Source organism: Garra rufa, chromosome 17 (assembly GCF_049309525.1).
Source record: "Garra rufa chromosome 17, GarRuf1.0, whole genome shotgun sequence".
Lineage (NCBI taxonomy): Eukaryota > Metazoa > Chordata > Actinopteri > Cypriniformes > Cyprinidae > Garra > Garra rufa.
The window spans coordinates 39,620,321-39,636,764 of record NC_133377.1 but is presented as its reverse complement, the minus strand read 5'-3'; the positions used below and the strand labels follow the sequence as shown (position 1 = coordinate 39,636,764).

The following is a 16,444-nucleotide window of genomic DNA, read 5'->3' as shown; positions in this document are numbered from 1 at the left end:
TTTACTTTAACTAGGATGACATTACATTCGTTTCTTACCACTGAATTAAAGATGATGTGCTTCCCTCTTTTGTTCACTAAACGTCAATGTCTTGTTAAAATCTCTTTCTCTTCAATCAGACGTTCCAAATCTCCCTGATATTACAATATTTACATTCGTGTATTGTGTATTATATTATAGGTAATTATTCATTAAAGAGATCAATCAATGAATGTCAGTCAGTAAAACGAAATGACCGTTATTTTTTAAATTATTCGAACGCGCGGCTTTATGTGGAAGAAGAGAAAGCGCGTGAAAATAACTACGTTCCAGGCGAATTGACTTCAAATAACGAGTCGGTTAAGTCACATTTCCTTAAGAATTATGACACGTGGATTTAAGACAGTAATAGAAGATGAATGGGGATTAAACACCAACCTCCTTCTTCCTCATGTTTTATTCTCCAGGATTCTGGTTCCTCTTGTTTTATTCTCCAGGATTCTGGTTCTTCCTGATTTATTATCCTGGTTTCTGGTTCCTCATGTTTTATTCTCCAGGTTTCTGGTTCCTCATGTTTTATTCTCCAGGATTCTGGTTCCTCATGTTTTATTCTCCAGGTTTCTGGTTCCTCATGTTTTATTCTCCAGGATTCTGGTTCCTCATGTTTTATTCTCCAGGATTCTGGTTCCTCATGTTTTATTCTCCAGGATTCTGATTCCTCCTGTTTTATTATCCTGGTTTCTGGATCCTCTTGTTTTATTCTCCAAGGTTCTGGTTCACTCGTGTCCTCCTCAATCTCCTCTTTAACAAACATCATCTTCACAGCAGCAGATCTCAGTTCAGCTGATTCCGCCTGATATTCCTACTTGCTTCAAAACGACTGAGAGGATGACAATTACAGGTATTTTCTATAAACAGAAACAACATTTGTGACAGTTTGTATTAAAACAGCATCTCGGCTTCCTCAGAGGTCTAATGGTGTTTATCAAACAAATATGTATTATAGTGCCACCCGCTGGACTGGAGTGTGAGGGAAATAATATGAGAGAAATACGAAAAGGCTGGTTCCTACTTTCTCTGATTCAAACAGCCCATATTTTCCATTCTAAGAATATCTCAAGGTATGTAGCCAGAACGTTATTCTTTGTTTTTGCTAATAGTGTTGAAGTTAAGCAGAGCTGACTTTGCCTAACTTTAAATATTTACGATTAAAAAAAAAACATGTCATATTTACATAAGACCATTTATTATTATATTAAATAAATACATTAAACAGTGTGGCAGGGTGATTGCATTCTTATGCATGTGTTACACAACAATCCTCATGTATCTTTTAAGGTTTGCAGATTGTGTGATTCTCATGTGAATCCTTAGATTATATGTGCTTTAGAAACTGTTTCCACACTTAGGCAGCCTGCAGATTTCTTGGCTTTTCAGAATCAGAATTAGCTTTATTCGCCAAGTGTGCACAGACACACAAGGAATAGCTGCTAGACTGAGTGAGATAAGTTTTAGAAAGGCCAAGGCCAATTATAACCTTTTTCATTATTTGCCTTTTTAGTACAAATAAACTTCTGAGGGTGAAGGTGTTTACACATTGTAGAAATGTGTTTTTGCATTAACTTTCAAGGCTTACGTCCATTGCTGCAGAATACCTTGGAGTTGTTAACTCATTACTTTATCCTTAAAAACTGTAGCCTATATCTCTGAAAATTGCACTGTTTCTGAGATTTTCTGATCTAAACTTCATCTTTACCTTCTTTGATTATTCTGAAGCAATGGACGTAAATGAAGCCTTGAAAGTTGATGCAAAAACACATTTATACAGGTGTCCCAATCTTTGAGCATCTTGGAACAGTTCACGTTAAAAGGACTCACCACACACAGAGAGATGGTCTAGTCTTGTCTAAGACAAACTTGATGTTCTCCTTAGATTGTTATAGGCCTATGCCTAAAGTCGAAGTGTTGTTCTTACACAGCTAATTATTTTACTTGAAAAATTATCATATTCATGTAAAGAAATGGGCTAAAGCTAACAATATGGTCTCTTGTCGCCATCTAGTGGCAGAATAATGTAACTAAAATAACTAAAATCATCATAATGAACACACACATCATGAAGTACTACTGTCATTTGTGACCCTGGACCACAAAACCAGTCATAAGGGTAAATTTTCTGAAATTGAGATGTATAAATCATCTGAAAACTAAATAAATGATCTTTCCATTGATGTATGGTTTGTTTGGATAGGACTTTATTTGGCCGTGATACACCTATTAGAAAATCGGGAATCTGAGGGTGCAAAAAAAGTCAAAATACTGAGAAAATCGCCTTTAAAGTTGTCCAAATGAAGTTCATAGCAATGCATATTACTGATCAAAAATTAAGTTTTGATACATTTAAGGAAGACAATTTACAAAATATCTTAATGGAACATGATCGTTACTAAATATCCTAAAGATGTTTTGCATAAAAGAAAAATCAATTATTTTGACCGATACAGTGTATTTTTGGCTATTGCTACAAACAGTCCTGTGCTACTTAAGACTGGTTTTGTGGTTCAGGGTCACATTTGTATAAAATATGTGACCCTGGACCACAAAATCAGTCATAAGATTAAATTTGACAAAACTGAGATTTATACAACACATGAATAGCTCGATAAATAAGCTTTCTATTGATGTATGCTTTGTTAGGATAGGACAATATTTGAAATCAGAAATCTGGGGGTGCAAAAAACTCAAAAATACTGAGAAAATCACCTTTAAAGTTGTCCAAATCAGGTTCTTAACAATGCATATTACAAATCAAAAATTACATTTTGATATGTTTACAGTAGGAATTTTACAAAAAATCTTCATGGAACATGATCTTTACTTAATTTCTTAATGATGTTTGGCATAAAAGGAAAATCTAAATTTTGACCCATACAATGTATTTTTGGCTATTCCTTTTTATACAAAAACTGCTTTTTTATGTAAAATTCACTTTATAAAAGACCCACATTTCGAACTTGAATTCATGGGGATAACATGGATAATTTCACATGGTTTGGTGTAAGATAAATTAAGATAATTTGCCCAACTTTTGGAAAATCCAGTTTAAAAAAAAAAACAAAACAAAACAAAAAAAACAACTACAAATAACTTTTACCAATAGGTGGCTGCAGAGCTCCACCAAAAGTTTGGACACACCTGATTGAGAAGGTGTGTCCAAACCTTTGGTCTGTACTGTATGTATATATAAATGTATATATTTCTGCCTGTTCTAATTTGTTACGGAGTGACAAAATGGCATACACAAAGTCCCCTCTGTAAAAACATCTGTAATACTCTAATATGTGAAAAAAAAAAAAAAAAAAAAAAAGATTTTAGAAACTGCCTTCATCCAGTGTTTAGATTTTTGTACTAGAAATGTGTGCAAATTAGTGCATATTTCATTAAATAATGCCTCATTTGCATATTAAAACCTTATACCTTATAAAACCTTAAAACATTTTAGAAAACTTGTTTTCAAAAATCAATGGAATCAATCAGCTGAGTAAGATGATAACTTTTAGTCAATTTGTTTTACCCTATTCACCTGCTGTGTCTAACCGTAAATGTGAAAATGTAGCAGAAGTAGAACCAACATTCAACATTCTTGTTACAAGGCTCCTGAGGTCTTGTAAGTGGCCTTGAGTGAATTACTGCTACGAAAAGATCAGAATAAGTGTCTCAGAGCCAGCAAAAGCTATGAAAAGAGTGACACTTTATCTCACAGAGTATGATGCAGCCTGCAGAAGTGACACCACTAGAATTTTCTACTGTAGCCAAAGCAATATAAACTCATTTAACTTCTTCCAAGGCCCATATTTACAAAATTTAGTAATAAAACTATAAACTTCTGGGAATGCAAACTCTGGTCTCAAGAGACAAAGTCAACTATTTCGGATCCAAAAGCTTGTTGCTAGAGGAGGAGTACAGCGAGAAGTGCCTGGTCTCACAGTGACGTTGAGTGGTAGTAAAGCTCTTATATGACCCTGGGCCACAAAACCATAAAGGTCAATGTTTTGAAATTGAAGTGTATATGTCATCTGGAAGTTGAAAAAATATTCATTCACTTTCCATTGATGTATGGTTTGTTAGAAAAGGACAATATTTGGCCGAGATACAACTATTTGAAAATCTGGAATCTGAGGGTTTTCTCAAAATATAGAGAAAATTGCCTTTGAAGTTGTCCAAATTAAGTTCTTAGCAATGCATATTACTAATCGAAAATTAAGTTTTGATATAATTATGGTAGGAAATTGACAAAATATCTGCATGGAGCATCATCTTTCCATAATCTTTGGCATAAAAGAAAAAAAAAATCTATACAATGTAGTTTTGGCTATTGGTATACCATGCTACTTAAGACTGGTTTTGTGGTCCAGGGTCACATATAGGGATGTATGAGCACTGAAGGTGTGAGAGAGTGCTTTATCAATGCTGAATTAATGCATCACAGTGTAATGTAACACAAAAACTTGAAACAGAAGATGCTACCAAACAGGACAGATGTAAAAATTTGTCATGAACTCGTACACTCAGTGCCAAGAAGTTCTGGAGGACATACTTAGTACCAGAATATTATACATTTGCTGAATTAAATCTTGGGTGTGCAAATTTCCACAATTCCTTACACTCTTAAAAATAAAGGTGCTTCACGATGCCATAGAAGAACCTTTTTTTTTTTTTTTTTATCTAAATGGTTCCATAAAGAACCTTTAACATCTGAAGAACTTTTCTGTTTCACAAAAGGTTCTTTGTGGTGAAAGAAGTTTTTTTCAGATTCTAAAAGGGTAAGAAAGAGATGGTCCTTTAAAGAGCCTTTAACTGAATGGTTCTTTGTGGAACCAAAAATGTTCTTCTGTGGCATCGCTGTGAAGAACCTTTAAAAGCGCCTTTATTTTTAAGAGTGTGTGTGAACAAAATTGGCTAATTTATCTATCTTACAGAAAATATGGGCATTGGCATATATTTTGTCGTTTTTATTAAGAATATGTTTAATACATTTCAATTTTGCCACGAATATTAGTGAGCATTAGGAAAATACATCATTTCTATTTATTCAGAGGGGCTGTGTTCTCTCTGTATTCATGCTGTTCTCTCTTAAAATCGTGTCTTTTCACACTTGAAGAATCTAGAGCACTTGTACGTTTTGTGAATCCTCGCATGCAGTTTTAAACACTTTGCCGAGGTAAAAGTATTTTCACACTCAAAGCACATGTAGTCTCTCACAGCAGTATTTTCTGATGTGCTTTCAAACTTTGTAGATGAAAAACTCTTTCCACACACGTATCACGAATGTAGCTTCTCTCTTGTATGAACGGCCAGGTGTTTCTGCAGGCCTGAAGCCCAGACAAATGTTTTGCCGCACTGATCGCATGTGTACAGCTTCTCTCTAGTGTGGATGTTCATGTGTACTTTAAGGGTTGTCGAATTTATAAAACTCTTCCCGCACTGATCGCAGGGATACGGTTTCTCTCCAGTGTGAATTCTCATGTGAAGCTTAAGTTTATATTTGCATTTCAAACTCTTTCCGCACAAATAACATGAATTTGGCTTCTCTTGTGTATGAACCGTTAGGTGTTTCTTCAGGCCTGAAGCCCAGAAAAATGTTTTGCCGCATAGATCGCACGTGTACAGCTTCTCTCTAGTGTGGAGGTTCATGTGAACCTTAAGGGTTGACGAATTTGCAAAACTCTTTCCACATTGATCACAGGGGTACGGTTTCTCTCCAGTGTGAATCCTCATGTGAAGCTCAAGTTTATATTTGCATTTCAAACTCTTTCCGCACTGATCGCATGTGAACGGTTTCTCGTCTGTGTGAGCTTTCATATGTGCCATAAGGCTTTCTATGTGTGCAAAACTCTTCCGGCACTCATTACACTTGTACGGTTTCTCTCCAGTGTGGATCCTCTTGTGTTTTTTCAGATGTGATGAGCGACTGAATCTCTTGTCACAGCGTAAACACTGATAACGCTTCTCTCCAGTGTGGATGTTCATGTGTCCCTTAAGGTTTGCCTCTTGTGCAAAACTCTTTCCACATTGATCACAAGTGAATGGCTTTTCTCCGGTATGAACTCTCATGTGGGTCATAAGGTGTCCTTTTCTTGTGAAATTCTTCCCGCACTGATCGCACGAGTGTCTATTCTCTCCAGTGTGGACGCTCATGTGATCATGAAGGTGTGATGATTGTGTAAAACACTTTCCACATTGATCACAAGCGAATGGCTTTTCTCCAGTGTGAACTCTCATGTGGGTCATAAGGTGTCCTTTTCGTGTGAAACCCTTCCCGCATTGATCACATGCGTGAAGGTTCTCTCTAGTGTGGATGTTCATGTGATACTTCAGGTTTGCTGATTGTGTGAAACTCTTCCCACATTGCTCACAAGTGAACGGCTTCTCTTCAGTGTGAACTCTCATGTGATGCTCAAGACTTGTTTTGCATGTGAAGGTCTCTCCGCAGCGAGTGCAGGTGAAAGATGTCATGGCTGTTCTTTTTTCAATTTTTTCCTGTTTGGTTTGGTTTTCTCCAGTTTCAATATGTTTTTTGTCCTTAACGTCTTCAGTCTCCTCATTTTTTGCAATCGACTCTGAAATTAAATTGAAAATGGATCTTTTTAGTAACTCGTAAAAAAAACTGAGAACTGTTAATGCATATAAAAAATGACCTTGATATAATCAGGGTTTCTGCAGATATGAACAAGTGAAATTTAAGACTTTTTAAGACCTTTTTAATACCACCTTATATGAAATTTAAGACCGAAACCTGTAATGGAAATAGATATTATATTACATGCATATATGTGATATTTAATGTGTTTAATGTAAAAAGTAAACACATTTCATGGCTGTCATAAATTAAATTTATTACTACGATATACGTGAACTTTTCATATCAGCAGATACTATTCCACACAAAATATCCCCATAAAAGTACCACTAGAAATATCTGATGTAAAAAAAAATCTGAAGCAATATTTTCATCAGTGCTCTATTAGCTTTTACATCTTAAATCTGCATTTGATTTACCTTTATAAAGGCCTTTTTTTTTTTTACTTTTGAAATGTATGCATTACCTTTGAAATTTATTTTATGAATTTATCAATAAATTAAATTAGCAGTGAGATTACATAATTTACACTGCAAAATTAAAAGTGAGATTAATGTTTTAAATACATTTATTGATTTATAAATATATAAATTAGAAATGTTGGGTGTGGAGGCATACTTTTAAACACACTAAACTACCAGCAGGTGGCGGTAAGTCACTTCATGAGCGAGTTACTTCAACTGATTCGAGCAAAACGTTGCTAGGAGAATGCTTCTGCTGCGATCCTTGTTTGGAACTATTTTCGTTGGTGAAACGGAACAAAACAGTGGAAATATTTTGTCTAATATGTAAGTAACTACTTGTTTATTGAGCTAAAAATTAATGTAACATTTGTAATTGTGAGAATATTCAGCAAAAAGCTCACTGGTATGTTACTGAACTATATCATGTTATAAATAAACTATACATTTTAAATTTTTACCTCAGAGTGTTTCTTTAGAGTGCTGTTACATTCATTTGTTTTAAAGTATGTCACAAATAGACCAGAAATGCACTATCCATTATCAATTTCTGTTAACGTTGAATGTATTAAAATAGGAATCTTTCTTGCCTTTCGCTGCTTCGCTAGTTGTTTTTGTCACTTCAGTTTTAATCAGGCGGTTTGTTCGGTCGGGCAAGTAAAAAAAAAAAAACATTTTAAAGTTATCTCGAAGGCTGGCGGTCAGCTAGCTCGACCTATATTTATTATTATTATTGAGAACATTATATACAGAAAAAGGTAGTTTGACCTGTATTCTGCTACTGCGATTTTGTCTGAAGACGCAGTAACTTCCACAGAGGGAGGAAAAAAATTTACAGTTGTTAGCAACTGGCCTTAGCCAAGCCCTATATTCAGTTTTTACAAGCCAAGTATCACTAAACTTGCACTTCCCCAAAGCTAAAAAGTTAAATCCATTTTCCTTCTGCGGTACAATCCGAGAGAGACTCGCGCCAATAACAGAAAGCTGATTGGCTATTGCATGTTGGTCTCATTTGTAGTTTAAATACAGCAAATTATATTTGGAATAGTGAAATAAAGAACTACAACACCACGGAAACAACAAAAAGAGAATTTAAATGAGCTTTAGAGGGAGCGTTAGATGGACATCGGAAAAATAAGACCTGTGTAAAATTATTTAAGACCTAGAACAGCGAATTTAAGACTTTTTAAGGCCTAAAATTTTGATTTTTAAATTTTAGACTTTTTAAGACTTTTTAAGACCCCGAGGAAAACACTGATTGGGTACCTTCAATTATACTTTTAAATATGTTAAGCTTACTAATATTGTAAATATTATTGTGGATTTTAATAGATAATCATCATTCTAATATGTTAATTGAAATTTTTTTTTATGGATATAGGTAAAAAAAAATTTTTATTCATACCTGCTCCACTGTGCTGAGATGACAGGGACTCTTCACTCTTTGCTGACCTGAGTGTCACACTGTCCACCCTGCAACCTAAAACACACATACAGCACTAAATATTAAGCCATTTTCTGACATTATATTGCAAATCTATTCAGGATAATGTATGATTATGATCTCTTATACCTGCATGAGAGGTAGCGGGCTGGAACAAAGAGGTGATCCTGGTGGGTTTGCGTCGACCTGCCGCTGTAGGTTTCCCGATGGCAAAAAACGTCTTCCAGCTCCCACCTGCTGACTTCCGGACCTTCATCCCTCTTTTCCTTCTAAGAAAAACAAGGAGAAAGTAAAATTTAGATGCAAAGATTGAATTTAAATTTAAAGTAATAGCTCACCAACAACAAATAATGTCATGCCTTTTCTTTTAGTCCAATAGAAAAAAAAAAAAAATTAATCAAAATAATTTAATTTGTAGGTTAACTATTCTTTTAAAACTCATTAATTTGTTAAAAGAAACCCACTTGTCTGCAGGCAGGTCCAGCACAGTGTGAAACTGGCTGATAGCGTGGTGAGGAGATCCCTGAAGGAGAAGCGGAGCTTGTGTTCGAGCCTGCGCCTCCTCCAGAGACAGAAGCCTGGTGGACACAAACGACTTGGGTCTGGTCAGTGACTGTCGTGCTGTAGAGTCAGAAAAGAGAAATTCAGATTCAGATCCATCAAGCCAAAGGCCAAAAGCGAGTAAATGCAAAACTGCAGCGAAGAGCACAGACAAACACGATTCAACATGATACATTGCAAATGGCAAGACGCCTAAGCATCAACAAAAAACATCAGCTCCTCCAAAGCGTCCGTAGTCTGTAGCTCCACTGCAACAAGCTTTATCGAAAAAAATATATAGGCTGGCAAACAGACTGCAAGTACACAAAATCGTATGTGGTTGAGGCCAGAAACAAACTCTACACAAGTACACAAATGCACATTATTATTTGCACCTTATAGCACCTCTTTTGGCAACATTATGAATTCAGTACGTATTTGCATTGCATTATGATTTTGAATCGAGCTTGCACATTTAGGACTGCTCGTGTTTGTACTTGCATAGAGATTTTTTTGGGCCTTAGCAAGCCTGTAAAGTCTGGGACATCAGACGAGTAGAGAAATCGAATATACAAAGTCTGCAAAAGTACAAATATTTTTGCATTTTGAGAAAGACTAACGCTTGATATGCATAACATGTAAAAGCTGTTTGCTGAAGAGCAATATTTGGGGTTAATTTGTAGAAGAAACCTATGATTAATACAAAAACATAAGCTGACATACAGAATAAAGAACTAAATGACACTTTACCTGCTGTCAGTGTTTCAGAGTCAAGTCCACAAACACACTTTATGGCTCAGATGCTTACTATAACAGCCATAACTAATGGTGTCCTACTTAATGAAAACCAAATTTATATCGTTGAAAAGATAATATACTTGCTTCTCATAAAAAGACAAATGAATAAATGTCAACAAAAAGATTTATTGCCTTATATCCACCTGTGTGCTGTACAGTTTTAACATATCATTTACATAGGTAAAAGATGTGTTTACAGCTGTCCTTGACATAAACAGCTCTCAAAATAGTCCATCCATGTGGAAAATTACATAGCTAAAATGACAACATACAACAGTCTGAGCTTAGTAAGATTTTCAAAGGAATTCTTGTTGTAAAGATATCGTACAAACAGTGCAATTGTGAAATATATTTTCTATTTTAGTACATTTTAGGATATAATTTATTCCTGTGATGGCAAAGCTGAATTTGCAGCAGTCTTTAGTGTGACATGATCAGAAATCATTCTAATATGCTGATTTGCAGCTATATTATCATCCATGTTAAAAACAGCTGCTTAATATTTTTGTAGAAAGCCTCTCTGCTATCACTTTTGATCAATTTAGTGTGTCCTTGCTACATAAAAGTATTAATTTCTTCCACAAAAAATCCTACTGAGCCCAATCTCTTACATAAACATCCATCCATGAATATGTGAACATCGATAGCATCTGCTTGATCCCTGCTGAAAAAAAAACATTTGCATGGTTTCAAGCTGGTCATGTATGGTCATCACGATCCTGGTTTCAACCTGGTAGACCTTTGAACAGCAACAAACCAGACACCATATTCAAAGCTGAGCCATTTGCACAGGACACACCTGAGTTTTTAGTGAATGTCTATGTAAAAATGTCTTACTGATTTTTCAAAAACAATATATGGTGGTTAATACATCTATAAAGCATTTTTTTTTGTTTTGTTTAAGCATTAGCGATTTTTCACTCAGTAACATGTACTGTCTAAATGGCTCCTTAAGCTAGTTTGACCAGGTTTTCCTAGTACAAAAGACTGATTTGAGTGTCCACTGTAGAGTCAGTCAGGATCTCATATCATGGAGAAGCGTCTAGGATCCAGATAGGAGGGATCAGTCAAACTGGACTCCTCCCTCACCTCCTGCAGACTAACCAGACGTGTTCGGGGCTGGCGTGAGATCTTGTGCTCCGCCCCTTTAGTCACTATGGAAACACACAGCTCGCTCTCAGTAAGCCTCACTTACACATGGGTGAGGCCATTGTAAACATGTTTCACTCTGCTGTGTTAGCTAAGCTCATCATGAGACTAACTTATGAAAAAGAAAACCACATGTATTATAGAGCTGGGAGACATTAAATATTTACAATTTATTTCCAATAATTTTCAAGGAAGTAAGTTTTACACCCCCCCCCCCCCCCTTCAAACTGCAAATATGAGAGGAATATGAAAGAGATTTTAATAGGGTCTCTGATTTAAACCTCACTAAAGTGCAAAAGGGGTTGGAAGTTTTTTGATAAAAAATTTAAAAAGATTTGGAGTTGAAAATATTCAGTCCCCATGTGGCATTTTACATAATTTTAAAATGCTTTACTAAAATATATTTAAGTCAATATTACTGTAACTATGCATACTGCATATTGGTGGATATACATCAAAATGATTAACTTTTAATTTTGTTTGGTTAATTTTGTGTAAAAGATGTCTTGATAATTTTAACTAGATTTTTTATTGTATATTAATTCTTGATTTAAACACTGAATTTACATATCAGCAGTTGCAGTTTGGTTTGAAATTATGGTTTATGCATAAAAACATGATTATTTTCAAAGTTTAAGGTAAGAATTATTTTAAGTCTGAAGTATAAATTAGTGTTGAAGAAACATTTTATATTATTATCAATGTTGAAAACAGCTGCTTAAATATTTTTGTGAAAACTGTTTTTTTTCAGGATTATTTGATAAATAAAATAATTTACTTGAAATATAAATATTTTAACGTGATAAATGTCTTTAGTGTCCCTTTTGATCAATTTAATGCATCCTAAAAGTGTTGAAAAGATAATTAAAAAATATTAAAAAGAAAAAAAAGACCTCAAACTTCTGAACAGTAGTGTAAATATCATGATAAATATTATTAAAAGGTGAAAATCACAATATTATTGCAAAAGTGCAATCATTTAACTGTATTGCCCAGCCCTAATATGTGAACCTAGACCACAAAAACAGTCATAAGGGTCAATTTTTTAAAATTGAGATTTATATGTCATCTGAGATACAACTATTTAAAAATCTAGAATATGAGGGTGCAAAAAAATCTATATTGAGAAAATCGCCTTTAAAGTTGTCCAAACTGAGTTCTTAGCAATGCATAATACAATTAAAAATTAAATTTTTATATATTTACAGTGAGAAATTTACAAAATATCTTCATGGGATATGGCATAAAAGGAAAATCAATAATTTTGGCCCATACAATGTATTGTTGGCTATTGCTACAAATATACACATGCTACTTACGACTGGTTTTGTGGTCCAAGGTCACATACACATACATATATTTATGTTGATGAACCCATTATAGATATTTCATATTGTGTCAGAGGGATGAAAAAGAAAAGGGAGGAAATCACAGGCCTTGTTCCTTCATATCACTGTTAAATATGAAAAAAAAAAAAAAGAATATTCTACATGTCAGAATGGGAAGAAAACAGTGGGAAGAAAACATTATTGCCAGGAGGCTGCATCAGACGTCACTTTAAACCAAAGATGGGCAATTCCAATATGAATCTGTGGCAATTCCAATATGAAAACAAGCCAGGGGATGCATTACGTCTGGTACATTTGCTACCATATCGGTTTACCAGACAGCTCCGTTCCAAAACACTGTATTGTCTGCATAAACAGCATCCTTACTAAAGTTTGTCATTGAGCTTGGCACATTACAGGATTGGCTTCTTCTTGAAAGACAGAACACTGTTGCCAAAAAAAAGTATCTCTGAAGGCAGCATAATTAAAATGCCTACCTTTTTGCCTACGAAGACTTAAAATACTGTCTACGTAGGCAGCTTGCTAGATTTTGGAACAAAACCAACATCACAGACTGTTAACTGAAAGTGCTGTTTGAAGACACTGGAGAGTTCTGTTCCAAAACGTAGTGTATAAATGAGTGGTTAACTGATAAGTGAACATCTATAGAGAGACAGATTTGTTGGTTCAACATACCTGCACTGAAACGGCCAACAGAAGTGAAAGAGTCACTGAACAGAACTTCCACATTGCTGAGGAGAAACTCCACGACCACGGACTGGATGCGCACTTCTTTAAATGGATCAGCGCCGCTTAAGCCCGTAGATTCGATTTCTTTGGACCTGATATAAAACAACAGCAGATTCTGCTTCAGATACAAGAGTTTCAATTTGAAGCTTGAGCCTGTACTCATAAAAATCACCACAAAACAATTAAGCAGCAGCAAGAACATTAATAATGACAGAATATGAGTAAAAATACTGATATTTTGGATTAAAATATTTAAAAATGTTGATATTTAAAGATCATTCATATCATTTTTTATATGACCAAAAGCATGGCTTCAAGTGAAATTAGGCAAAATATTAGGACTAATTAGTTATTTTATAACTCAATATTTTTAAATCTGGCAGAAAGGTTTTCATTCTTACATATATTGTGGTTCCTTACAATAAATAAAACAGAATAAAATAAAATAAATAAATATTGATTTCAACTGACAATATTTTTTATATGAAAAAAAGCACAGTTGCCTACTGCACTGCAAATATATGTCACTAAGAATAAATAGCATCTAACTACTACTTACTACTACTATTTTTACATAGTGTAAATAGAATATATCACTATTTGCACTTAGAGTAAATAGCATATCAGTAAAAAAAGTGCTATTTTCACTGAGTGTAAATAGAATCAATTGCTTTTTGCACTTAGTGTAGGGAAAATAGGCGCTGCATATACACTAAAATTATTAATAATAAAGTAGTAAAAATTTCATGTTAGGGGTTACCTGAGCAGGTTGGGGGCCCAGACAATGGCCAGATTCTTAACGTGCATGTTCGTCTCTCCACTGCAGGTGGCCAAACTGGCCAGGTGTTTCATGAGGTACTCCAAAGTGCTGAGACAAACACAAAGACATCACTGAATGTCAGAAAACACAGCACTTTCATTGACAGATGACACTACTTGTGATATATGTGTAGTGATATTAGGGTTACCGGTAGTGAGGAGGAGGAAGTTGCTGGATAACATCATGTACTTTCACCATTCTCTCTTCCTCCGTCATCTCTCCCATACATTCCTGGACAGACAGGAAGATAAAGCTCGCTTAGTAACTTGAGAAATTTGAAAAAAGTGCAGTAAGAACAGTAATATTGTGAATTATTAACATTTAAAATAACTGTTTTCTATCTGAATATGTTTTAAAACGTAATTTATTTCTGTGATGCAAAGCTGAATTTTCAGCATCATTACTCTACTCTTCAGTGTCACATGATCCTTCGAAAATCAAACAAAAAGTAAATAAATAAACAAAAAAAAAACTGTCAGGAAAGGCTTTATGATGTTACCATGGTTAAAAGGTTGTTTAAATATAACTTATGCTAAAGACAGAATTACTTACAGCAAACTTGTCGTAGAGTTGGTACGTGAGCAGAGGATTGGGCAGCTCTCTGAAGTAGAGTTTGCACAGTGAGCCGACGCAGTGAATATCCTGCATGTACACATCTTTTGTCAGGTCTGGAACATTTTCACTGTCAAACTCATGCCTGATTAGGATGAGATTCAAAAGGAGAACAAATGTCATGGTCATGGTCATGCATATAATGTAGAGCTGCAAAACGATTAGTCGCGATTAATCAATTCAAAATAAAAGTTTATGCTTGCATACTATATGTGACCCTGGACCACAAAACCAGTCTTAAGTCGCTGGGGTATATTTGTAGCAATAGCCAAAAATACATTGCATGGGTCAAAATTATTGATTTTTCTTTTATGTCAAAAATCATTAGGAAATTAAGTAAAGATCATGTTCCATGAAGATTTTTTGTAAAATTCCTACCGTAAACCTATCAAAATGTAATTTTTGATTAGTAATATGCATTGTTAAGAACTTAATTTGGACAACTTTAAAGGTGATTTTCTCAGTATTTAGATTTTTTGCACCCTCAGATTCCAGATTTTCAAATAGATGTATCTCGGCCAAATATTGTCCTATCCTAACAATAACCATACATCAATAGAAAGCTTATTTATTGAGCTTTCATATGATGTATATATCTCAGTTTTGTAAAATTTAACCTTATGACTGGTTTTGTGGTCCAGGGTCACATGTGTGTATACTTCAAACTTTAAATTCAAGGACCTTTGAAGGACTTTCCAGGTCCAATATCCTCAAATTCAAGGACTTAATGTGGGGACACATTTCAAGTTACATAGTGTTAACTTATAGTGTCAAAATGCAGTTTAAATGCAGCTTCAAAGGGCTCTAAATGATCCAAGCCGAGGAAGAAGGGTCTTCGCTAGTGAAACGATTGTTTATTTTCTGTAAACATTTACAATTTATATACTTTTTAATCTCTACATTGAGTACACACAGAGCTAGACAAGACGAGCAATTGAGGTTAAAAAAAAAAGTATATAAACTGTAATTTTTTTTAGAAAATAATTGATCGTTTTGCTAGATAAGACCCTTCTTTTCTCGGCTGTGATCATTTAGAGCCATTTGAAGCTGCATTTTGGAAGTTAAAACTCGGGGGCACCATAGAAGTCCATTATATGGAGAGAAATCCTGAAATGTTTTCCTAAAAAAAAAATTTCCTTACAACTGAAGAAAAAAAAGACATTAACATCTTGGATGACAAGGGGGTTAGTGCTGTAAATTTTTGTTCTGAAAGTGAACTACTCCTTTAATATAGTGTATTTATATATACGTAATAAATATACACACATATAGTATGCAAACATAAAATTTTATTTTGAATCGCGACTAATAGTTTTGCAGCTCTAATTTAAATCACATAAATTAACATTAAATATAATTTTAAGTGCACACAGAATAAAGGGGTGTCTTGAATGACAACCTCCAGATTAAATAAGTGTGGACAGAATAATGGAGCGATCTGTGACAACCTTTATATAAACTTCTAGAATAAAGTACATTGTTTAAAATCCTGAAAAGGAAATCAGGGCAGGATCTAGGACATGATTGGACACACCTGAGTTTCTGTATGTTGGAGGACACGCCAGAGTGTCTGTAGATGCCATCCACCACACCATGCTTCTCTATGAACTCTGAGCAGCTCTTTAAGACCTGCGGCACTGAAGTATAACAATACAAATATTATGAAATTACACTGCAATGTTCCCATCCGAAAATGTTCTGTTTTTGTACCATCTTGGCCAGAGTTGAGCAGATGCTCTCCGAGGTCACAGCCGAACACCCGTTCTTTCAGGATTCCCCTCTGCTTTAGCTTTTGTTTGGTGGGTCTGGACTTCATGAAGGTGCGCAGGAAGCCCATCAGCTTGCCATGTTTCTTGGACACTGCCAAAAGGGGGCGGCAGAGAGCTAATCAGGCAATTGAAAACACTTAAAATATCACAGTGT

The 16,444-nt window shown here is 34.8% G+C and overlaps 2 protein-coding genes across 2 annotated transcripts in view; both read right to left on the bottom strand.

Moving 5' to 3' along the window:
- Positions 1-4,990: 4,990 nt before the first annotated feature.
- LOC141290175 (uncharacterized) lies at positions 4,991-6,592 on the bottom strand. Its single transcript, XM_073822374.1, has one exon. The coding sequence runs from the start codon at positions 6,493-6,495 to the stop codon at positions 5,302-5,304; it is 1,194 nt and encodes a 397-aa protein (XP_073678475.1). The 5' UTR covers positions 6,496-6,592; the 3' UTR covers positions 4,991-5,301.
- Positions 6,593-8,195: 1,603 nt separating this feature from the next.
- Positions 8,196-16,444, bottom strand: part of LOC141289406 (rho GTPase-activating protein 33-like) — an 8,900-nt gene continuing 651 nt past the window's right edge. The window contains exons 2-11 of the mRNA XM_073821506.1: positions 16,232-16,381; positions 16,056-16,158; positions 14,462-14,606; positions 14,058-14,140; positions 13,850-13,957; positions 13,036-13,181; positions 8,989-9,145; positions 8,654-8,793; positions 8,486-8,560; positions 8,196-8,221 (exon numbers count right to left, since the gene is read on the bottom strand). Of these exons, the coding sequence (XP_073677607.1) occupies positions 8,196-8,221; positions 8,486-8,560; positions 8,654-8,793; positions 8,989-9,145; positions 13,036-13,181; positions 13,850-13,957; positions 14,058-14,140; positions 14,462-14,606; positions 16,056-16,158; positions 16,232-16,381 (1,133 nt within the window). The remainder of the gene's footprint in view (positions 8,222-8,485; positions 8,561-8,653; positions 8,794-8,988; positions 9,146-13,035; positions 13,182-13,849; positions 13,958-14,057; positions 14,141-14,461; positions 14,607-16,055; positions 16,159-16,231; positions 16,382-16,444) is intronic.